General features: G+C 33.4%; 3 protein-coding genes across 7 annotated transcripts in view; 2 read left to right on the forward strand and 1 right to left on the reverse strand.

Moving 5' to 3' along the window:
- Nucleotides 1–816: 816 nt before the first annotated feature.
- LOC131956535 (cytochrome b5 reductase 4) lies at nt 817–15,147 on the reverse strand. Of its 5 annotated transcripts, XM_059321039.1 has the most exons (17): nt 14,980–15,147; nt 10,407–10,506; nt 10,011–10,045; nt 8,384–8,667; nt 7,819–7,919; nt 7,384–7,462; nt 5,638–5,672; nt 5,122–5,171; nt 4,535–4,686; nt 3,856–3,888; nt 3,456–3,578; nt 3,170–3,310; nt 2,910–3,062; nt 2,597–2,750; nt 2,121–2,210; nt 1,835–2,002; nt 817–1,329 (listed from the first exon to the last, which is right to left on the reverse strand). In XM_059321039.1, exons 4-17 carry the CDS (start codon nt 8,598–8,600, stop codon nt 1,269–1,271), a joined length of 1,557 nt encoding a protein of 518 aa, XP_059177022.1. In that variant the 5' UTR covers nt 8,601–8,667; nt 10,011–10,045; nt 10,407–10,506; nt 14,980–15,147; the 3' UTR covers nt 817–1,268. The 5 variants fall into 5 exon arrangements, with proteins under 5 accessions (XP_059177022.1, XP_059177021.1, XP_059177023.1 ...); XM_059321038.1 differs by lacking the exon at nt 10,407–10,506; XM_059321040.1 differs by lacking the exons at nt 10,011–10,045; nt 10,407–10,506 and having other exon boundaries at nt 5,122–5,161; nt 5,640–5,672.
- A 1,837-nt stretch (nt 15,148–16,984) lies between these two features.
- On the forward strand, nt 16,985–20,483 carry LOC131956532 (LYR motif-containing protein 2-like). The gene is made up of 4 exons (XM_059321033.1): nt 16,985–16,999; nt 18,127–18,157; nt 18,566–18,706; nt 19,390–20,483. The coding sequence occupies exons 2-4, from the start codon at nt 18,134–18,136 to the stop codon at nt 19,465–19,467; spliced, it is 243 nt and encodes an 80-aa protein (XP_059177016.1). The 5' UTR covers nt 16,985–16,999; nt 18,127–18,133; the 3' UTR covers nt 19,468–20,483.
- Nucleotides 20,484–21,477: 994 nt separating this feature from the next.
- LOC131956513 (dynein axonemal heavy chain 1) overlaps nt 21,478–24,279 on the forward strand; it is a 66,609-nt gene continuing 63,807 nt past the window's right edge. Inside the window, exons 1-6 of the mRNA XM_059320999.1 lie at nt 21,478–21,637; nt 22,445–22,614; nt 23,158–23,230; nt 23,414–23,502; nt 23,617–23,705; nt 23,920–24,197. Coding sequence (XP_059176982.1) covers nt 22,456–22,614; nt 23,158–23,230; nt 23,414–23,502; nt 23,617–23,705; nt 23,920–24,197 — 688 coding nt within the window. The 5' untranslated portion in view covers nt 21,478–21,637; nt 22,445–22,455. The remainder of the gene's footprint in view (nt 21,638–22,444; nt 22,615–23,157; nt 23,231–23,413; nt 23,503–23,616; nt 23,706–23,919; nt 24,198–24,279) is intronic.

A 24,279-nucleotide genomic window follows, 5' to 3' on the forward strand; every position in this document is an offset into this window, starting at 1 on the left:
TTTTACTTTCTCAAGTTCAAATAGTTTTTTTGAAAAAAAAAGACCCCGCCCCCTTGCCTTTTCTTCTCCTTGTTTACTTTATCATATCTTTACAACCTTGTTCAATTAGACTAACACGCCAACGCTTCCAGTTTAGTTTAGCCGCTGCGCTGCACGGGAAAGAGGGGGGGGGGGGGTGTAATAAAAAAACATCTGTCTGGGTCTATCAGCCGGCAATACATAAGTACGTGAAGTGTTCGATGTTTCAACCTGTTATGGTCAGCCCGACCAGATATCAGTGCCGCAACCAGTGGTATCCGTACAGGAGAGGGAGATAAGCAATGTATCAGTTTACAGTTTTATGATGGAGTCGGAAAACTGATGAACAGTTTGAAATTCACAGTACAAATTTTGCTGTGTAGAAATTTAAAATAATACGAATGATTCTGATATAATTTTTCTACCCCCCCCCCCCTTCACCCAACTACCTGAGTCCCTAACTGGGCAATAGTTATTGCTGTTTAAAGTAAGTTAAAGCTATTGAACAGAGAACTGCTTGGTTGAGGTGTTCCTTGATTAAGATTGTCAAGAAACACAACCAATTTAATGACAGAATCATGTTTTTTTTTTAAATGTACAAATCTCATAAACATAAATGAATTGTCAATAAATAGTACACTAATATATATGAAATCAGCTCTTATTTCAAATTGATGTGAGGCGAGCTCTAGTGAGTTGGAGTCTTGACAAGCGCATTAGCAACTGTTATCACTTGGTCAGATCTATTATCAATTTTTCATAATAAATTGTAACAAATAAACTATTTTATTTGAAGCCATTTATTTATTTCGATACACATCAAATAAAACAAAAATCTAACATGAATGATTCTAATTGTGATATTTTATTCATTGAGTATAAATTTAACATTCAGTGTCTGTTTTGTACCAGAGTTATATGGCAGAGTCAGTGCTGTATGTAACATTTTCTAACTGTAACAGCTTTCATAGTTGTACAGCTTGTTTTCATTTCAAACAGTAGCTGTACACTCAGCTTCTGGTACAAAAATCCTGCCATTTAACAGCCTTTTGTACACACAGCTTGCTGTGCAAAGTCCTGCTTGTACATGCAAATTGCTGTACAAAGTCCTGTTTGTACACACAAATTGCTGTACAAAGTCCTGTTTGTACATGCAAATTGATGTATAAAGTCCAGTACAGTTTAGTCATCCCTCCCTGGTACACAAGTAATCTATGGGGTGCTATACGAGTGATCTATTTGGTGCTGCATTAGATGCGTTGTGTGAAGACGTATATATTTTCCTCTGTTAGACCATTCAATTTAGCTAAACTGTAAGTAGAGGTTGTTAGAGCCAAGTTAGATAGACCTAGTCACCTAGTGTAGGCTAAGTTAATGACAGAACAGATGTAGACTAAGTTAATGATAGACCAGGTGTAGACTAAGTTAATGATAGACCAGGTGTAGACCAAGTTAATGATAGACCAGGTGTAGACCAAGTTAATGATAGACCAGGTGTAGACCAAGTTAACGATAGACCAGGTGTAGACCAAGTTAACGATAGACCAGGTGTAGACTAAGTTAATGATAGACCAGGTGTAGACTAAGTTAATGACAGACCAGGTGTAGACTAAGTTAATGATAGACCAGGTGTAGACTAAGTTAATGATAGATTAATGCTAAAACATATGTAGGCTAAGTTATTTGTAGAAGAGATGTAGACCAAATTAACGTTAGAAATTTAGTGTTTTAGACGAAGCTAATGATGGACCAGGGGTAGACTAAGTTAATGACAGACAATATGTATATTGTTCTGGTGGTGGCTTGGCAAACCTACCTTTCTACAACGTCGTTGTAGGCCCACTGGCCACAAATACAAAACAAAGGGTTGGGTGTAGTCTTCATTTCAAGGACACATTTCTTGACATGGTCCCCACTGACACGCCCCCTCAAACCCTTCCAACTGAGATCAGTTTCTTGAGATAATACATGGGTCACTGAAAATCTAGGGAGGTGAGAGGTCACAGTTACTTACAGTGGAAATAAAAAAAAAAATTAAAAAGTAAAATTAGAATTCCCATCAATGAAGCCAGTCAGCTATAAGTGAGCAGTGAAGCACTCACCTAGATGGAAACATTTTTTCCAGCTCCTGAAGTTGATCGCTCCACAGAATGTCTTTTTGTGCTTTGTTAAAAAACATCAGCTTTACAGGGCTGGGGAAGAGAGAAAGATGTGTAATGTTGCTAGGATATTTTCTATCTTTAAGAGTGAAGAGTGATTACACAATAAGACTTACTATTTTTGTCTTAAAAGTGAAGAGTGCATCACAATAAGACTTACTATTTTTTGTCTTTAAGCGTGAAGAGTGCATCACAATAAGACTTACTATTTTTTGTCTTTAAGAGTACATCACAATAAAACAATTTTTTATCTTTAAGAGTGAAGAGTGCATGCACAATAAGACTTACTATTTTTTGTCTTTAAGAGTGAAGAGTGCATCACAATAAAACAATTTTTAATCTTTAAGTGTGAAGAGTGCATCACAATAAGACAATTTTTTGTCTTTAAGTGTGAAGAGTGCATGCGCAATAAGACTTACTATTTTTTGTCTTTAAGTGTGAAGAGTGCATGCGCAATAAGACGTATCATGGATGTGAATCCTGTACCAGCAGCAAACATTGTGAGATATGTCGTCTTCTCCAAGACAGAAAAATCAAAGTCTCCATCAAAGTTACTCATGTCCACTTTATCTCCTAAAACAGAGCAGACATTTTCAGATAGGGATTTAAATTCTAGATAGATTTGGTCTAACTTTTTTCCAAACTGTAAAGAAATAAAAAAAAAAAAAAAAAAAAAAAAGCAAACCTTAGTAAATGTGCTGTACTAAATACAGTAACTAAAGTTTAAATTACCAGACTTTAAACTACACAACCAGGGTGATAAGGCTCCGCCTGGGTAATTTTTCACCATAAGATAGAGTGACTTCCCCTTGAGGGCATCTGCATCACTAAAAGGTTTGGTCAGTGATGGTAAGACAACAGTGAAGCTACGACCTATTTCCATGCCTGCAAAAGTTTGAAAAAAATAATGTTTTAAAGACTGTGATGACAACTTTTATTACCACAACACCAATTTATTCAGATTTAATTACTATGTGTACGGGATGTAAGACCTGAAATGTCCGCTCGTATGTGTAAGTGATAGCCAATGGGTACAATCATACGACATCCTGCTGGAGCCTTCAGACAGATGAGCCTCGTGTCGTGGGTCACACCCTGGTTGCTCACCACTGTCCACTGACGATATTTACAATCTGGGTGGAAAATTAAGTTGAAAGGTTAAAGGGTGGTACAGTGTCTGCTTACTTCAGCCTCTGCTTACTACAGCTGTTGACTTCAACAGATGTGCTACTAAAACTGCATGCTTCAAAAATAAATCTTTATCAACATGCTACTCACCCCCACACTTAGACTTGATAAAAGCATCATTAAACTTGAGTGACGTTCCTAAATAATTCCAGTTTTCTTTCACATTAGCCTTTTCAAAAAACACTTCAACCTTTCCGTTGGCAGTCACTTCAACTAGAGAAAAAAAGGCACACATGTGATCACATGACTATGTTTAAGTCTTGCTGTTGATCATATGACTTTATGTCTTTAAGTCTTGTTGTTGATCATATGACTTTATGTCTTTAAGTCTTGCTGTTGATCATATGACTTTATGTCTTTAAGTCTTGCTGTTGATCATATGATTTTATGTCTTTAAGTCTTGCTGTTGATCATATGACTTTAACAAGGGAGAAATGTGACTGCTGATGACACAATAAAACTTATCAACAGGAAATATTTGCTTACTCACCTCTACAGTTATCTGTCACAGGGCATATGGGATCTGGAAAAAAAAAGTTTGCACTAGACACAATTGGAGAAGATAAATTACAGATTCTAAAGAAATTAGAGTCTCAACAGAAATTATAGACTCCACTACAGAAATTATAGACACAATAACAGAAATTATAGACACGACAGAAATTATAGACACAACGACAGAAATTATAGACACAATTACAGAAATTATAGACATCGACAGAAATTATAGACACAACAGAAATTATCGATACAACGACAGAAATTATAGACACAACGACAGAAATTATAGACACAACGTCAGAAATTATAGACACAACGACAGAAATTATAGACACAACGACAGAAATTATAGACACGGCAAAAATTATAGACACAACGACAGAAATTATAGACACAACAACAGAAATTATAGACACAGCAACAGAAATTATAGACACAATTACTATTACAGAAATTAGAAATAGAGACACCTAAAGAAGAAAAATAATTGACAAATCTGTATAAATTAGAGACTCCTAGAAAAATTGCATTGACCGTTCAAACACTACTAATGAATGAATGCTTATTAAAACTCGACTTACAAATGAATACAAATTAAAACTCCACTTACAAATGAATACAAATTAAAACACTACTTACAAATGAATGCAAATTAAAAAGCTACTTACGGATGTGTACAAAGTATGAGAAATCCTTGATTAATGTTTCGACCATGATTTCTGTTGCAGAGATATCTACGATAACAAATTCTTGTTTCATTTCTTTCCATCTTGTGTAGATAGCTATAACTACTTCTTTATCATTCTGGTACCAATCTTGGCTGAAAACAGGTCAATTGCATAAATTAACTCCACTCAACCACCACTGGGTTTGTTATGACAAAAACAATGTTTGATATGGTAAAAAATATATATGTAAAACTAGCGGCTGTCAATGTACTTATGTGGTGTTCTGTCAAAGTACTTAAGTGGGGTTCTGTCAAGGTAACTAAGTGAGGTTCAGTCAAGGTACTTATGTGGGGTTCTGTCAAAGTACTTAAGTGGGGTTTAGTCAAGGTACTTATGTGGGGTTCTGTCAAAGTACTTAAGTGGGGTTTAGTCAAGGTACTTATGTGGGGTTCTGTCAAGGTAACTCAGTGAGGTTCAGTCAAGGTACTTATGTGGAGTTCTGTCAAGGTACTTAAGTGGGGTTCTGTCAAGGTAACTAAGTGAGGTTCTGTCAAGGTACTTAAGTGGGGTTCTGTCAAGGTACTTACGTGGGGTTTTGGGGAATTGGTTTACTACTGCTGATGGAACCTGTGTTAGAACCAGGACAAGAGAATGCTGGGTTAAAATATGGAGTTAACTAGTACAAGGTTTGTGGCAAATTAGAAAAATAACAGAGTAACTCAAACATTTGGGAGACTTGTGCCGATCAATGCTGAGCCCTAAAATTGGACTCTAATGAAAATATAGCCAAAATTACCCCCCCCCCAAAAAAAAAAACCCCAACAATTTGACTAGTCTCTAAGTTTATGTAGCTATTGTATTAGGTATTTAAATTTGTTGAGCAAATAGTGCCACAAGTAAACATTTACCTTTTGTTTTAATCTAGCGTAACCATTTTGTAATTATTAAGTCAGTATATTTAGTAGATACTAAATTACAAGTAGGCTATTTACTCAAAAAGTTTTTTACAATCAATAGTAAAATGAAGCTACTAATGTAGCTAGATATCAGGTAGTGTAAAAATACATCCTTTTAGCCAGAATGTTTGCAATAAATAAATACTTACTGACTGACAACTGGCGTACTTTGGAAATGCGAACTAAAAAAAAGGAACAGAAAAAAATAGTAACAGCAACAGTTAACAAGCCGAATCAAAAGAAAGTAACAAGGAACAAAACTCAATGTCATAATACCTCGTGGTCTAGCCACAGAGACTCCTGGAAATTAATTGTTCTTTCATTAAAAATAAATACATACACCAAGTACTTAGAAGTAAACTTTGTAGAAGTGTCAGTGCTGTTAGCCTCTTGTCTGTTAGGCTTTGCAATACAATTTTCTATTAATCAAGTGAGACAAACTGATAAATTCTTCACTGAATCAAGCTGCATGTTTTATTAGTTTGTCACTATGTCCACTCTCTCTTATACTGCCGTCACCAGGCCAAACAATGCTCTTAAACAAGGCAGGCTGAAGGGTGGGGCATCTCTCACCAATGTGCCATCCACTGGACCTGTCCCACTAGACTTTTACTACCTCCCCTAGTGTATACAGGCTGAAGAGTGGAGCATTTCTCTCACCAATGTGCCAGCCACTGGACCTATCCCACTAGACTTTTACTACCTCCCCTAGTGTATACAGGCTGAAGAGTGGAGCATCTCTCTCACCAATGTAGCCATCCACTAGACCTATCCCACTAGACTTTTACTAACTCCCCTAGTGTATACAGGCTGAAGAGTGGAGCATCTCTCTCACCAATGTGCCAGCCACTGGACCTGTCCCACTAGACTTTTACTACCTCCCCTAGTGTATACAGGCTGAAGAGTGGAGCATCTCTCTCACCAATGTTGCCATCCACTGGACCTGTCCCACTAGAATTTTACTACCTCCCCTAGTGTATACAGGCTGAAGAGTGGAGCATCTCTCTCACCAATGTGCCAGGCACTGGACCTGTCCCATTAGACTTTTACTACCTCCCTACTGTGTCTTTAAAAAAATTATTAAACTTTCAACTTTAACCCTTTGAGCCCGGACCTCCCTGGCCTATTTCTGCTTTTAACTTTGCCTATAACTTTTTAACCGTTTGAGATAATCAAGCCAAATTTGGCTCAGGATCAAACAACAATTCAGCTAGATTCGGAAATTCTTTATTTTTTTTTTACAATGTATGAACATAACGATGTATATAAAATGAACACAGTCGATGGCTTTGGCTCAGTTTTTTCGTTTCGGCGGCATTGCTACAAAAAAAAATAAAAAATTATTTGTGCAACAAAAGTTTGCACTAATAAAATATTTATATACTGATAATTGTTTTATATACTTACTAAACATAATTACAAAACTAGAGTAACGTACCTATTTACTGTTATTATAATGATAATTATAACCGAATAATAAAATAATATATAATAACCGATTTTTTTTTGTTGATAATGTATTTTACGAAATGCAAACACTTTCACTTTCAACAAAATCTATTTTGAATCATAATCCCGCACTAAAAAGACATGCGCAGTTTTATTCAGTACATCGCTAATTATATTTAATAAGACGGTATTCCAGCCCCTAGGACTGTGACGCTAGATCATCGGGCCGGAAAACCGCCTTTTCTGGCATATATGCCTGATGCTAAAGCCGGTTTTCTGGCTTGTCTGGCTCAAAGGGTTAAGGTTAGCAGATGTGTGATTTATTGCTGGACCACGACATCCCATTAATAAAATCCACTAAAACAACTCATTTTGTCAACATTAGAGCCACAAACTAGGACTTAACACTGTCAAATACATAACGGTAGCAGTGCTAAATGTTACCTGGAGCTTTGGCTGAATCTGATAATGTGCCGACAAAACATTTCTCTAGCATGGACTCAGCGTTAACCCAGTTATGGATCTGAGGAGCACACACAAATTTGTTATCTGGTGTTACATCATTGTGTCATTGATTGTTGAGAAGTCGTACCTGGACATCAAGAGGTAATATATTCAAAGAAATTATGTAGGGTTTGTATCCTGCAGTGTCTAGCCTGTGATCAAAAGCATTCAATACATTCATTCTCTTAAGTCCTCCAGCAACAATATCCCCCATTAAATTACCAATCACAGCCCCCATAAAACCTTGTGAACCATGTGCCATGACTATAAGAATAGGCTGAACATAGGAGAAACATTACTTTTGTTAAACTAGCTTGTCAATTTAAACAAAACGATCTAAGAACATCCACATAAACACAACAATTAGTGACTGACCTCATCAAAAAGGTCTGTCCCATCCTTGCCAGCTGCCCTCATCAACTCCTCTACTCCACCAGGATGGTAATCCAAGTAAGGTGTGAGATTATAAACTTTACCTACAGAAGAGTGGATGTATTAGTGATGTCAGGTCAGAGATTATAAACTTTACCTACAGAAGAGTGGATGTATCAGTGATGTAATGTCAGAGATTATAAACTTTACCTACAGTTGAGTTAATTTATCGAAATTGTCCTGTCACTCCAAATTAGTGTAAGGAACTTATTAATGAAGTTTATCAAATAAACAATGAGCATCCATCAATATGCTGTTACCCTATGACCATCACTACAGCTTCATCACATAGATGTGAGCCTTATAATACCAGTCACAACTAACATTTAAAAAATGAAACAAATTTTCTAAATTAATAGTAGGCTAAAGAAATAGTTAAAGCCAAACACATGAAAAGGATGGAATTAATTCAGGGATTTTCAACACTGTGCCAACATACATATGAAAACTGTGCAACTACATATTACTAGTCTTAGCAGTAAAAAAAATAAACTCTTGTTTTCCCTACCTCTGATACACATCCATATATCTTTCTGTGTATTGTGCATGGCCAGCTCAGCAGCTGTGACCTGCAATTTGTTGTTCCCTACTCCACTGAGATCACCCTCTGATCGGCCAAGTCTGATCCAGTCCATCAGGGAATGGCCTGGAGCCAAGAGTACTTTCTTGCGGCCAGTGAAAGACTCCATCTTGGAAGGAGTGCTAGATGGCATGAGTTTATTCATGACGGCGCAGCAACCCTTGTTAGGGCTGTTAGATTTGGATTTGCTGCAACCCAGCTTGGTAGTTTGTCTAAGAGTACACAAAAATGTGGAGTTTTTTTTACAGAAACATGTGTTACATTTTATATATATATATATATATATATATATATATATATATATATATATATATATATATATATATATATATATATATATATATATATATATATATATATATATATATATATATATATATATTCTGGTGTTTATGGTTTATGTTCTGTTGATAATGATTTTAACTTTGGTATAAACCAAATACAATTTTTTTGGAAAACAATTTGTAGCACACAAAATACTAGAATACTACGGAGAGTCATGCCTTTCTCCCAAAAAAACAACATCCCATACCAAGTCCCATAAAAAAGCCCAATTAACAAAAATGTTTAAACAAAATTTCATTAAGATTTTCTTTTTATAAAATATATTCAGTAAGTTGTCAGAAAATGTATACTTTAAAAAAGCTCTAGGATTTACAAATGTGGTACAGGATTAAAATGTAATATGCTGAACATTTAACATTGTAATAAAACATAAGGCTTGTTATCTATGGAACTAATAATTATAGGGTAATGTAAAAGAAAATGAAACAAAAAAAAACAAGACTCATGCCATGATGATAAAACAATATTTGAAACAACTTGAAAGTGCTTGATTTATGTTTGCTGGACAAATCTCTGACACATGCATTTGTTTTACATGACAACCACATCAAACATTCTTAATTGAATTCACTTTTGTGTGCTCCCATTGTAAAAAAATTTTGTGGGGCTTTTTTTTACATGCAATTATACACAACAAACTTACAAAAATAATAAAGGACACTAGTCATGGTTGACAACAAGAAATTTACTTTTGTTGGTGAGTGAAAAATCATTTACAAAATCCTTTTTGTCAAATATATTACTTTCCCTGACTGTGATATAGTTTTGATTTTTGTTGAACTGAAGTACTTTTAAAAAAATTTCTTATTTTACATTTGAATGATTTTAATTGACAACAACTAAATAATTATATACTAAAAACACAGCTTTTTAAACAATCACACATGTAAAACTAAGCAAAAATAAACTTAACTATAAACATTAGAAAAACCTGACATATTCAATACAAAATCTTGGTAACTTGCCAGTTAGGCACAATACAACATTCTGACAAAAATATACATGTCAAGAAAAAAAACAACAACTGAAGTGAAATAAGATGCTATACTATAGCATTCAAAGTGCAAAATACAACAGAAATAAACTAAGTGTACTATTTTCTCATTCTTCAGTCCAACATGGTTAGGGTTTGTACATAAACTGTAATGAGAAGAACAAGAAAATAATGCCAAAAACAACAACAACAATACTTAAGGTTTCTCTAACTTACGATATTCACCAGTTCCAAAAATTTCATTTGTCAGCCTGGAAAGTTGTTAATCAAAGCAAGAAAATGTCAGTTTATAAGCTGTAGGCAATAAGCAAGTGGTCAACTGCAACAATCACTATCTATTAGTACAACTGGCTTTGGGGGTTGGGAGCGCGCAGACTAAATCTCTAGCAAATGGCTTTATGGGCACATTTTTTTTTGGGAGAATGCAGAATAATTCTCTAACAAACTAATGGCTTAATAAAACAAACACATTTTTTTGGGTAAACACACACCTTTTGGGAATATCAGCCAAAATTCTACTTATGTTTATTATCAACTGTGACAGGTTTAAGCACAATGTAAACATCAACCATAAGTAACAATGTCTTGTCAAACTAAAGTGGGGCAACCTACCAGTTATCCGTGCAACCAACTAGTCATGGTTTCTTCACTTATAAATCCATGAATTTCTCATTCCAGGGCATACAGTTTTATTCACAAAACACACATGAAACTACATAGTGATATACACAATGCAAATATTAGTAAATATACACATCATTTTAACACAAAATTATTTGCAATCACATTAGTTTTTGAAGTACCAAATATTAAAGTTTATACATTGCACAGATGTTACATACTTATATTGAATAACTTAAATGTGCAGATCCTAAAATGTGATATATTTTTACAACAGTCAAATAGGTTAAAAAATGTCAGACACCATCTTATAGCAGTCATATACAGCTGTTTATGAGTATTGAGGGGCATCACCTAACCAGTACAGATGGATAATAAACACTGACACTGTAAAAATGTTTCCCTTTTGTACCAGGTGGCTCAAGGGGCAGATGAAGTAGAATTCACGTGTTTCTATGACCTTGGCATATGAAGGAATAGTGTGGTCAGCATTATGTCCAGCTGTCTTTACTTTCACTACAGTGAGCCAGGCAGAACTCTTAAGAATTTTGGATTAGCGGTCATAAACACACTGCAAAGCAAAACGCTTAAAAATATTGTGATATGTTCTTTAAATTGACATACTACAAGTTAGTGATTGCATATGAGAATAGTTTATTGGTTGTAAAAAGTAGAAAGCTGCTAATACAATCACATGCCTTTACAAGTACTATACAGTATTTGAAAAAACCATTTTAGATAAATGCCATACAAATGTACAGCTATTTTTAAAATCTAAGGGCCAAGAAACTTGTGTATTGCTTATTACTGTGTTAGTAGTCACATGTACATATAATAAATGTAAATCATGAAACTATAGAAAATTCTTCAATGAAACAACTGTAAAAGAAAATTCTTCCATGAAACAACAGTAGGGAAAACTCGTAAATGGAAAATCAGTAAGGAAATTTCTTCAATGAAACAACAGTAAAAAAAACTCTTCCATGAAACAAATGTAAAGAGAATGCTCAACATCCTTCTTCCCACAGGCAGATTTAATTCTCATTTGCTGCCCATTGACACAAGCAAAATCAATACTCCTGATAAACAGGCTTAGATACAAAAATTACCACGTTTATAGCCGTACAGATTATAAAGATGTTAGGAACCAGGCATTAAAATATTTGATAAAGATGTATTTTGTAATGGCTATTTAAAATACTCGTTAACATCTCTGCAGAAACTAATGTTGTCAAATCTTTCAACAAGAGATGGCAAGATTGTAGTGAAGTATGTCAGAATTTCTGGTCTTAGAAGTCAGAATAATTGCTCTTTCGTGTTATTGACTGGCAATGCAGGGCAATCATTTCAATGAAAGTCTATTAGCGCTGATGATTATTACTGTTAATATCATCAGTACCAGCACTTTAGTGATTATCAACACATTTTGAATTATAGTATAAAGTAAAGATCTACTGAATGTGGTATACAAATAAGTTAAGATAACAGTAAATAGAATCAAGTTCTGTATGGCTAAGAAATAACTTTCTTAAAAAAAAAAACAACTAAGCTAATTAGCTAATTACTTTAAATAACCAATGGTCATATAGTCTAGCATTTATTTATTGAAAAAGTTATAATCTGGAAACAGAGCTGAAGCAATGTTTAGTAAAAAAAAATTATTTGTTATTATCTTAGCAAAATGTGTATTTAATTCTTAGTAAAAAATAGTGATTTGTTGATCTCCTTGTAAAGACTTAAAGTGTGTATTAAATGCTTAGTAAAAACAATCACATTAAGACAAAAAATTTATCAGACTACAAAAATTATTTTAAAAGCATGCAAACAATACATTTTTAATATATTTGGAAACATACATGAAAGGTCAAAAGACAAATATTTAAGAACCTGAAGGAAATGAGTGGTTCAAATGTACAACAAGTTGTAAGGCATGTTGAACCCAGATTGGAAGTCTGCATTAAACTTTAGCCTAGGGGAGTAGGAAGTTGTACTGACCACTATGGTGATAGAAAGGCATTAACTTTAAATACACCCACACCAAAAGACGGGGTAGCTGAATCAATATTGTTCACCATGGCCTACTTTACTTTCTTTAAAACTCAATACTTTTAAAAAGCTGTCTCCTTATAAATGTTATATTTAAAAATCACCCTTGCTTGTGGTACACACCATTCAATAGCCAGTCAATAGGACGTTGCTTGGTCAATGTATGTTAAACTTTTTAAATTTAATATACAATATATTATTTTTTTATATTATTACGTAAGCATGCCAGAAGAAACAGATATTTTTTGCATCAGAAAACCTTTTTTTAGAGAGGTAAAATAAAGCCTTGAAAGATTCAAAAAAAAAAAAGAAGAACAATTGATGCATGCAACTCATCTAATGGCAGAGAAATGACAAAAACTATATAAAAACTAAAGTTAATAAATCAAATATGTAGTTATCAAAATTATTTGGATTGAAAAAGTAACTTGTTTCTATCATCAAGGTATTCCGTCCCTCTCACATCAAAAAGTAAATCAATAATAATTTTTTAGCTGTGCAATATTAAAGATATTTTTTGCTGGTGTTGCTGCTGGCCCTAAGTATGACTCCAGCCAGTAAAATGGGATCCTTACTATATCAACTGTTGCACCGACAGAAAATAGATCATGAGCTTGTAAAAACCAGACAGGTCTGACTCATATTATGGGATGATAACGCATACTATATTAACCCAAAAGTCTGGAGTTTGAATCTAGGTTCAAGTCTGTAGAACGGCCATGACCACACTAACCCTTTGTATGCTGAGGTCACAGAAACAGGTTAACTCTTTTACACTTGCCACATGGGCCATCAGGCTTGAAAACTGCACTTTACTACTTACTTACTATCTAATATAATAAGGGACTATTTTTAACATTTTATAACCAGCATCAGATAATATGATAATGTAACTATTGTTTGGACTCTTATGTAAAAAAGGTGTTAATTTATGAGAAATAAGGCCTAAATAACTAATATTAATTACTAATATTATCAATCCCCTTATTTTTATCATATTTTATGAACCTGTGTCTGACAATACAACTATATTGAAATTTCCAAATAAAGAGGTGTTAGGCCCTAATTACTAATTTAATAATGTCAACAATAAAAACAATCCCTGAATCAAACCAACTTCTATCATTTTACAACCCTAATCCTAAGCCTACTCTTAGAACTGTAAAATGATATGGATTATGCATATGTATAACATGAAATGGATGCTTCATCACATTGTTATATTGCATTATACATAGGGTAGGTTGGTGGTATAGAATGTCACAGAGCCGAAGGATGATACTTAGAATTGAACCTTTGAATCCGGGACAGATCGTCCACCTGGCGTGGCCTCAACCAAACGGCAAGCTTGTTACATTGACTCATTTAGTTAAATATAAACTCAAAACAATAATATAAACAATCTACTTTAAGTCGGTCAGGCCACATACAAAGCACTCACTGAGAAAAAAAATGTCTTTTTCTGCCCTTTATAGCTACAAAAACTCGCCACGGGACGTCATTGTTATGTCAGCCGCCGACCAAAACGCGGAGAAAGCGCGCGTTTGATTGGTCAGTAGCAGATACTATGAAATCTCAAGGGTTTTCTCTCAATTTTTACAGAGCAGAATGTTATATGATCAATGATACTGCTTTTATTATTCTAATCTTTGTCATTTAAAATGATTGGGTGAATAGGTTGACCTTACTGGCTAACTAAAATAATAATACTAGGCATACTAGCTAAATTGTTACGAACAAAACTAACCACAGAACATCCTTCTCCTTAACACTACCACCACACACTGAAATTATTGGAAGAGTCCATGGTAATATCAGCAGTGAAGCTAGATTCTAGCTGAAATGGAGGGGTTTTAATTGATTTGTTGACCTATAAAAATAAAATAGTATGCCTAATTTCAAATTAAATTAACTTTAGGCCTAAATTTTTAAAATTAGGCCTAATTATTAAAAAATAGGTAGGCCTAGACTCATAGAGCTAGGCATAACTTGTACTAAAATGCAAGTAGGCCTAATTAGCAACTAATTAATTAGGCCTACTAAAGTTAAAGTAAAGTCTTAAACTAAAAAACAACTGAACTATAATTTTATCAATTTACAAACTAGGCCCTACAGACAAACTATGAAAAAAAAAAACAACAACAACTGAACTGTCAATAGATTTGAGTTTGAGTAGGCTTAGAATCTAGATTTAATCTAGATCATTAGAAAATTAGAATCATCTATTTTAGACTCTTTTTTTTTTAGTATAGATCTAGAATTCTAGATCTCTAAACCTAGACTAGAATCTATATCTATTCTTTCAAGATTAGTTCTAGATTTCTAGATCTTGATCTAGAATCTAGATTTTGGACTAGCAGAGAATGATGAGTGAAACTCGGTGACTGAGAATGTCTGAGATGACTACCAAAATTAAAATCATAAAATCAAATAAAAAATAATTGCCCAGATCTCAAATTCTAAATCTTTCAAGTTTTAGTTAGTTTAGTTACATAGAATAGATAATTTAAATACAAACCATTTTAAATGGCATTTGTCCCTAAAGCTGGCCTACAGACTGAATTTTAAAATTCACATTGATCCAGAAATTCTTGAACTAAACTAAAGGCTACAACTACAACAAGTGTTATTACTATCGACCAGTTCCCTGCTATGTTCAATTTTTAGGAAGCAAACACAAGAAAATTAACTCCAGAAACAAACTTGTCGTTAGCTCTTTCAAGTTACCCTCCCTTGGAAGTTAAGTCTAAAACCATCGCTATAATTATAATTAAGACAAAATGAAATAGTCTAGTTAGTAGTTAGACTATATCTTTCCTGATTTTTCCGCATACCATACATAAAATATAGACTCTATAGTAGTCTATAGCATAGGTTCTTTACTTTATTGCATAAATATGAACAGATCTAAGTATCTTACTAGTAAATTCTGTTTATAGGGTCATCCCATAAATGACGTCACGCTTTTTGACAATTTTTACCTCCCCCCACCCTTCTGTTACACATCGTCACAAAAAGCCAGACCTCCCTAAAATGACGTCACACCTCAGCATACAACCCCCCCCCTCAAATTGCACTTGAATTTTTCTTAAAACATTGATATTTTTTTCCAAAATCTTGTCTGAACTCTGTGAAAAAAATAGAGTATTTTAATCAATCCCTATTACAATTTATTAAAACAGTTTTCTAAAACGCGAAATAACGACTAAACTCGTTTGCTATTATTGCTTTTTTATAATGCAAAAGTGTTACGTCACACCATCTGAACCCCCCCCCCCCCCCCCACATCACACACCGTCACAAAATTACGGATCCCCCTCCCCCAACGAGTGTGAAATCATTTGATATAGAACGTAGATTAAAACGTTTATGGGTGTGAGGTAAAGGGAGGGGGAGGGGGTGCACAAGGACCCAAAAAATAAGTAAACAAAACTGATATTTAAATATAGCTAATCACCTGGCCCGTACGCATATCTTGCGTTAATCGATGCGTAATATTAGTTTATTTTAAATTTTATATATTTAACATATTAACACACAGAGATCGTCCGTAAACGACGTCACACTCCTAGGTAAGAGGGCGTTAGACGGAGGGGGGGGGGGTTCAGACAATATGTGACGTTGCTAAATTTTTACTCGTTAAATTTCGCGTTTTTTTTAAAATACTTTTTTTGTTGTAAAATTGATCAATTTCAATGTTGACCGTAAGTGCCATCCATTAGCGTGACGACGGTTATGGATGACCCAAAATGGTCATTGGAAATTTAATGGCTTTGCGTTGAATGTGTGCCGATTTATAAATGCGGTTTTGGAGTATTGTTGCACGAATATCGTCTACATTAAAGATGTTCAATAAGGAGAGCGTCCATAAATAACTTTACATTCCTGTGGGAAAAAGGGGTCTGACGTTTATGCTGAGAGGGTGGGGGTTAAGACAATTTGGCATATTTATTTCAATGTTTTAAATGCCCCCAAAATAGAATATAACACTAAAATTCTTCATAAGATCTCTTGAAAAAATTGTGAATTTTTAAAAGCTTGTTGTTACAAAGTTTTGTTTTATACAGATTACAGACAGGCCCTTTCTTTCGTATGCTCGGTAATTAGATTATGGTATCCCTTCAACTTTTTTTTTGGACTGCTGAACTGAAATACACTACAATCAATAATATTATAGTCTAGTCCTAGAGATCTAAAAAGTCCACAAATAATTAAATAATTTTAAATTTATTAAAATATTAGGGCCTAAATATCAGCCTATTCAATATTAAAATACTAAATTCACAATCTGAAATTAATTAATCTAAATCTAGAAATCTAGGTAAAATTTAGTATTAAAAAAAAAATTGAAGGCTAAAAATAATTTTTTTAAAAATTAAACTAAATTCTACTTAATTTCTAGTCCCATCGATTTTTCCAAAAGTCCAACTCCAAGACTAGTCTGTGAGTCACTAGTGACTAGAATCTAGATCTAGTCTAGCTAGATCTAGTCACTTGTGTGTAGTCAAAGACTTAAAGACAAACAACAAAGATTAAGAGTAAGAGATTCTCTTAGAGTCTTAGAGAGTGAGACAAATGACAAACACTAATAAATAAAAATATGTAGTATGTAGATCTAGAGTCTAGAGACTATCACTAGAGCGAGTAGAGAAGTCAACCCCACTCAGAACGAATGGCCTTGGAACTCAGACTCAGGCCACCTAGTTATATTCAATTAAATAATTAAATTCAATTAAAAATTTAGGCCTATGATACTGTATGTTCATGTTGTATGTACAATGTAGCCAGCCTATTGATTGAAGTCTGCAATGTCCATTTCTAGATTCTACTTCACTAACTTCAGTTTCTAATTTCTCGATTTAGATTTTTAGAATTTAAATTTTAGTAGATCCATTCTCAATTTCTAGAAGGGGGGGGGGGGGGGGGGAAGTTGTCACCATAATTATGATAGTAATTGATAATGCCTTATGATGCTGTCAATAAATGGCACACAATTTAAAAAATATATATATATATTAAATTAATTTAAATGACACCAGTGACGACAGCATGCGTTTTCATTTTTTGCTCAATTTTTACCCCCCCCCCCCCCTTGAAAATCAAAGTGACATTACATCTCAACCTACACACCCCATCCCTCTTATCAAAATTGCATTTTTCTAATTTAAAACATTGATTTCTTTCTAATATATTTACTGAACTAGTGAACTTGGTCTTCACTTGCTTTATTGAATGTAGACCTACTGAGTATATTAATCAATTTCTATCACTATTGTCACTATTACAATTTACAAAACCAATGTTATTTTAAAAGCCTGAAAAAACTGCTGAAGTTCATTTCTAATATACCTTTTTAAAATGCAAAATTGTCATTTTCCAAACCCCCTCTCCCCCCTTGTAACAAAAATCAGAAAACCCCTCTCCACTTGTAGTTTGATGTTTTTTATAGACCACGTCTGTGTGAATGTGGTTATCGGTGGTTTTGTGGCTTGTGACCTCTTTTGAGAAAAATACAACTTTATGCTATACTATAACTATATTGTTTATTTTTTTCAAATTTCTTTTTCCAAACCAAAAGTTCACAGTTGTACATTTTATTGGTAAAATTATCTTTTGTTGCTTTGCACTGTCATATTCATTACTAAAATTAATATTTTATCTGCAGGTAAAAAATGTCACACATGACTTTAAAACAGGTTTGTAAAGAAATGTACCTTAGTTAAGTTAATGTTGCCAATGGCCTGTACAGTAACATAGCAGTACTTTAAATTAGGGATGATTAGGCCTAATGAATAACCCTGAATAGTTTCAAGTTTGGTTCCTGTGCTTGTGTAGACTGTTGTCTTCCCAGTTTACTGTTTACCCATCTCTTATGGAATCCTGTCTGGGAAAGCTACTTCGTTTATACTATATTTCAAGTCATAGACATGGTTATTTTATTTAATGAAAAAAAAGGCCAAAATTGAGTATTTTAAAAAAAACAAATTACAGATTAACTCGTAGGCCTATTAAAAAGCATTATTTCGATGCATTGATAATTTATTATTGTTATAGACAGACCTAATATAAATTGTTTAATGATAATGATGTTTGTATTTCTACAGTTTATGTTAAGATCAGAGGTGTTGAAGTTGTACCGGACAATGTTGCGTGTGACATATCAAGTGGATAATCCTGCACAAAGAAAGGAACTGCAGCAATGGATTAGAAAAGACTTTGACAATAATAAATGTCACACAGATGAGGTATGTTAACATATTAATTTCAAAGTTATTTTTTAGTCAATTATAAATCTTATAGTTTAATATTTTCTTACTCAAACCAAGTGAAGTATCATTCTAGACCTGGTGTATTTATGGCCATATAACATTAAGTGGAAGCACAGTGACCAAAGACTATTAATCAATTAGCTCACCTTTCAGAGCTTGGCAGCCTCATGGATATACCATTATTTTACCATTTTCACATGCGTCACATTGGGGGGGGGGGGGGGGGGGGGACGACGACGACTGCTAGTCTAGTTGTACCATATCATATCATGTTAAAAGACAAGCCTAGTTTACAGGAAATGTGTCTCACAAATTCAGTTCCCGTTTTAGTCTAGCTACTATTTTTTTTAAAACTGTAACTAGAATATGAAAAAATAACCTGCATAAGACAAAAGATAAGTCATCACATATAGCATTAGATGGAGGGGTGAACTATTTCAAGATTAGGCATAGATAAATGCATTGTGTTCAAGGGTATGATGATGACTCATTGTAAATAACGTAGAAGTACTTTTACTTTAAAACTCCCAGAAATGTGATAGAAAATGAGAAAAAAAGAGGAAAAAAAGATGATTTTACATCAGATAGCATCCTCTCAAGATTAATAAAACTAGTCTCTTCAAGTTTGCTATCTAATTTTTTCTTTTTTTTTTCTTAAGGTTGCCATTCGAATGATGCTAAGTAAAGGAAAACTTGCCTTAAATGAATTAAATCAAGCTGTAATGTTGGCCAAATGAGACAGTGTGAATAAATGTAATTTCATTTACCCGAGTCAGGTCCAACTACTGCTGTCAGTGCCTGGTACTTACACAAATATAAAACAGACGAAATCTGTGACAGATGTAGTATTACTGACCATTCTAGATAAAATATTTTCTTGAGTGACCACTTGTGTGCTGTTGTTGCTAAAAACAAATAACAAACATTACCTCATTGGCTAGAGTGATTGCTCTTGCTCATCTCAATGTATATTTATAAAGATAATTGCTATAAATAAAATAAATGGTAGCAGTACTTTGATTACTAGTCTTTTTCATATAGCTAGTGTACAATATTTGATGTTATTAATTATTTATAATACAAATACAGAATATTCTGACAATTTTTAATGGAAAAAAAACTTTAATTGATTGATATTTTTTTTTATATGAGCAGAGTTTGTAACCCTTATATTTTAAAAATACCTAAATAATATGTTAGTATGTATGGAGACCACCTGATAGTAAAAATTTCACAGGCAAAGGAAGAGATGATCAATGATAGAACAAGGTCTAAGATGCAAACTTGTGGTTGATAGCAGATGGATGATCCTTGCAGTCAAAAACACTAACATGATAAAGGGATTATTCTTATAGGGACAGTCTGTTGTCACAGTTATACACATCCCCACTAATTATACAGATGGCTATATCCCAGTTACTTCATTCATTGATGAGATGCAGTAGCTCATACTTGCAGTCCTTGAATGAAACTTCAAAGTGTAATAAACAAAGAATAACATTTTGGTAAACTGAGCAACTGCAAGTTTGCTGGCCATTTTAGTATCTGCACATTTTAATAATTATTTTTGAGTTAACTTATTTTTACCACTTGTTTTGTTCATGGGTCTTTAAAATTTGAGTTTCAGTTAATTTTTACAATTTCTTTTCCTCACTTTTTCTCAATTGTGGATTTGTTAATTTTAACTGTTCATATTCAACTATTGTTAATGTTGCATTTTGTTATTTTCTTGGAATAAAATCTACATAAGAATTGCAATTATTGTTATATTAATATATTTTCAAATAAGATATGCAATTTGATAATACATTTTACAAACATAAACCAAAAATATAATTCTATATAAAGTGAAGCTTTTAATAACTCAAAAGTTTTAGAACTTTTTTGTATCCGGACAATACTTGTTTCATCAACTACAGGAATTATACCATGTTTACTCTTGTGACATGTATACTTAACATATCTAGGGAAATAACCTCGCACAAAAGGTAATGTTAACAAAAGTTAATGTTATGTAAAAACATTTTTCCCACGGAACATGTATGCTAACTTGCTACGAGTTTTTTTTAAAGACATGTTGCAAATGTAAATGCGGTGTTAGAGATTTAAAAAAAAACATCTTTGGAAATTAGTCATTACAAAGAAATGTAAAATTTTTATACAGTAAATTTTTTTTTTCTTTGGAAACAAACTAAGCAATAAAAGCTGTCAAAAGGTACAATATCTGCATAAAATGCGGCAACTGTTCTAAGGTAGGTAACCGGCAAATTAATCGTTTTTCTAACGTAAAAGTTACGTCCCCTTTTTAGTAAATATTTTGACTTTTTTATATCATCACCGACATTACTCAGTACGAATATTAAGTTTTTCTCTGTTAACTTCAGTGGGGTGGGTTTTAATCCCCTATTGTTTGAAACGGTATAACAGCTAACTACCGACGTTGATATAGGCTTATTTATTATTTATATAACCTTTGTAGGCAACATTTTTTTGTTGATAGTTCCCTGTAAGCCCTAATAAAATATGAGTGCTAAATATTTGTGGTACAGTATTATCTATTTACAATGCATTCGCCAATAGTGTAAACTAAAGATTTGCATATGTAATCAAAAGTCGCAAAAAATAATTTAAATTATCAGTCTAGTTTACTCTTGATTATGCAGAGCTTTTAGTTTACAATTACGCAAAAGAGCTCCGGTGTTCTAAGCAACGACGTGACGGAAGTTTACCTTACCTTGGTTACACAGTCGATTTGACGAGTGCTAAAATTAAAGCCGAGTTTAAGTTTGCTTCAATTCAACAACAACAAAAAATAATTAAAGGATGTGTCTTAATTCATATGATTTGATATTGTTGAGCCATATTTGAACCACTGTCTACTTATAGCTGGATTTTATTATTTAATAAGTAAGTTTACAAATAATTCAATTCTTTCTTTTAGGCCTAGGCCCCTATCTTTTTTAATTTTATCGAAGGCGCTGACAGAGATTTTTTTTTATAATTACATGTGATTTAATGCAATTCGAACATAGAGACCTATATTTTAAGCTAAATTAGTTAAAATCAGTTTAGTCTACTAGACTTCGAGATCTAGAACTACATCTTATATTGGATTGTGTTTAATTTAATGCCATTAATTTAGGCCTAACTGTTTATTATTTATTAGTCAAGTAGTATTATTATTAAATATTATAGTAGGCCTACTCAAAACCTATTTTATAATTTTAATGTTTAGGTCAGTCTAACTTTTAAGTCTAAACCTCATCAATATTATCATGTTGTGCAACATGCTAATGTTGTCAGCAGTTTGACAAAAAGTGTTTTCTTCCACTGAAGTAAATAGCACTGCACATTAAAACAATAAGAAAATAAATACATAAGTCTATTAGAACCTTACATTTTTAATAGGCGTACCTGAAGAAAATCTACCCCCCCCCCGAACGAGATGGATTTTATATAGTAAACATACACTTTTACGAAGTAAATAGCAATGCCTATTAAAACAATAAGAAAATAAATACATAGGTCTATTAGAACCTTACATTTTTAATAGGCGTACCTGTAGGCCTACTTAAGATATCAATGTTAGTGTAATTATAAAATAATTATAGACCCTTTATGAAATTTGACTATAAATATTTCCCATATTAAACATGAAATTAAAGAATTAAAAAAAAATAGTGTTTTTCATCAATTTTCAATGCTTTAATTTAGTCCAGCCCAAAATGTCTGCGAGGCCTTTACGCAGCTCTCATGGTCGGCCGTTCACTGCCAATAGAACCCAAACACCAAGAGGGGATCAAAAGAATGGCTACCCAGAGATCAAACAGAGGGGCTACTACTCAGACATGATAACACAAGAGTGTAATGAGGATGGTGTGGAGGTCTGTTTAGTTGATTATTGCTGATTAATTATTATGGCGCTATAGCTGATTTCTCTTTGTGTAAAGAGTAAATACGTGGTAGAATTTTCTTTCTTTTTAGAAACTTTACTTGAGAAAATGTTCACTTTTTGCATGTTGCAATCACTGGTAGATCTTAGTGCATGTTTTAATGGTTCTAAACCAAATATCTATTTTATTAGATCAGAATAACTTAAGTTTGCCTAGCAATAATTTTTAAAAACATAATGTGGGGGGGGGGGCTTAGAAAAATAGTGTTTATTATCATTGTTATATTTTTTTGCACACTGTGTAGCAAATGCTACTGTCAAGAGTTAAGTAATTTAACTGGTAAGCCAGGATTTGCTGCATGACTTAGAAAGTCAAACACTTTAGGTAATCTACAACACACATGTGTCTTTGTTGAATGAATATATGCATGTAGTAGCCAACTCTTTGTTGAGAATCACTGACATTGACTATAATCAATCTCTTCACATCTTAATACATGTGTCACTTTGCCTCACTGTGTGTTTTATGTTGTAGAAAATACTAGCAGGTCCCAACACTTACCAGGGAACCTTCTGGAATGTTGCTAAAGAAAATCACCTGCCACTAGGTATCAAGTATCTTTGTTGAAAATATTTTTTAAAATTAGCATTTTTAAGTAATTTTCTTTTAACTTTCTTTTTGTGTGCTAGATAGTGCATGCAGTAATTGGTTTTAAAACAGCTGGTGTAAAGATTAGGATAAAAAAATTATTGCCGTTGCTGACAATTGTCTTTTTTGTAAAACTTTAAAGCAAGTACTTTTGCTGCCGACATGAGTTTGGTGGATGAGCAGGTCAGTGTCCAGAAGTATGGACCAAGCACTGAGGATCTTACAGTTTCTGTGAGTACTGTCCTCACCTCATGAATGTGATAACAGAGTTACTTTAAAAAGCTGAACCGTTTTTTTTTTCAATCCCGTACTGTAAATTGTAAAACATTTAAAATCTGGTTTTAGGACTTTGATCCTAAGTCTTTCAAGCCAAAAGTTCAGATGCCATTTTTTACCAAACCTGGAAACCATCCCAGAAAAATTGAGATTGAAAGGTGTGTAGTATATAATAGACTATAGTATTGATGTTAGTTCTAACTCTGGAATAAGTTATATAATAGTCAAAGATAGGCTACAAAAGTTGCTATCTCTTAAAAATCTAAAAATATTTTACATATTTTTTTAATAACAATTATAAATCCATTTATAACTAAAAGTGAATTTTTTTTTCCTTGAGCTTTTAAACTGAGTTGTGACGATCATTTTCAGACGGCGACGCCTGTACAAAAGTTTGATCCTTGAAGACCTGTTGGAAGAAAGGAACATGAAGACAGAGTACCTGATGCCCAAACAGCAGCCAGATGTCAACACACTCCTCAACAGGGACGACAGTGATCCCGCCCCCTTCCCAGCCTACCTCCCACTTCACATTTTTGATGATGATGACTACGACTGCCGTACACCGCAAGAGTGGATGAACTTGAGTGAAAAGAAAAACCCCATCCCTGGATTAGCACTGCTCCCAACAAAAGAAGAAGATAAATTCAGTGTGTATAACTTGATTTTACAAACATGGTTAAATATCTATGTACATGCCACATATGAAAATTCTTACTGATCTATTTATTT

Source organism: Physella acuta, unplaced genomic scaffold (genome assembly GCF_028476545.2).
Source record: "Physella acuta isolate Inbredline_101_S28 unplaced genomic scaffold, ASM2847654v3 ptg001157l, whole genome shotgun sequence".
Lineage (NCBI taxonomy): Eukaryota > Metazoa > Mollusca > Gastropoda > Physidae > Physella > Physella acuta.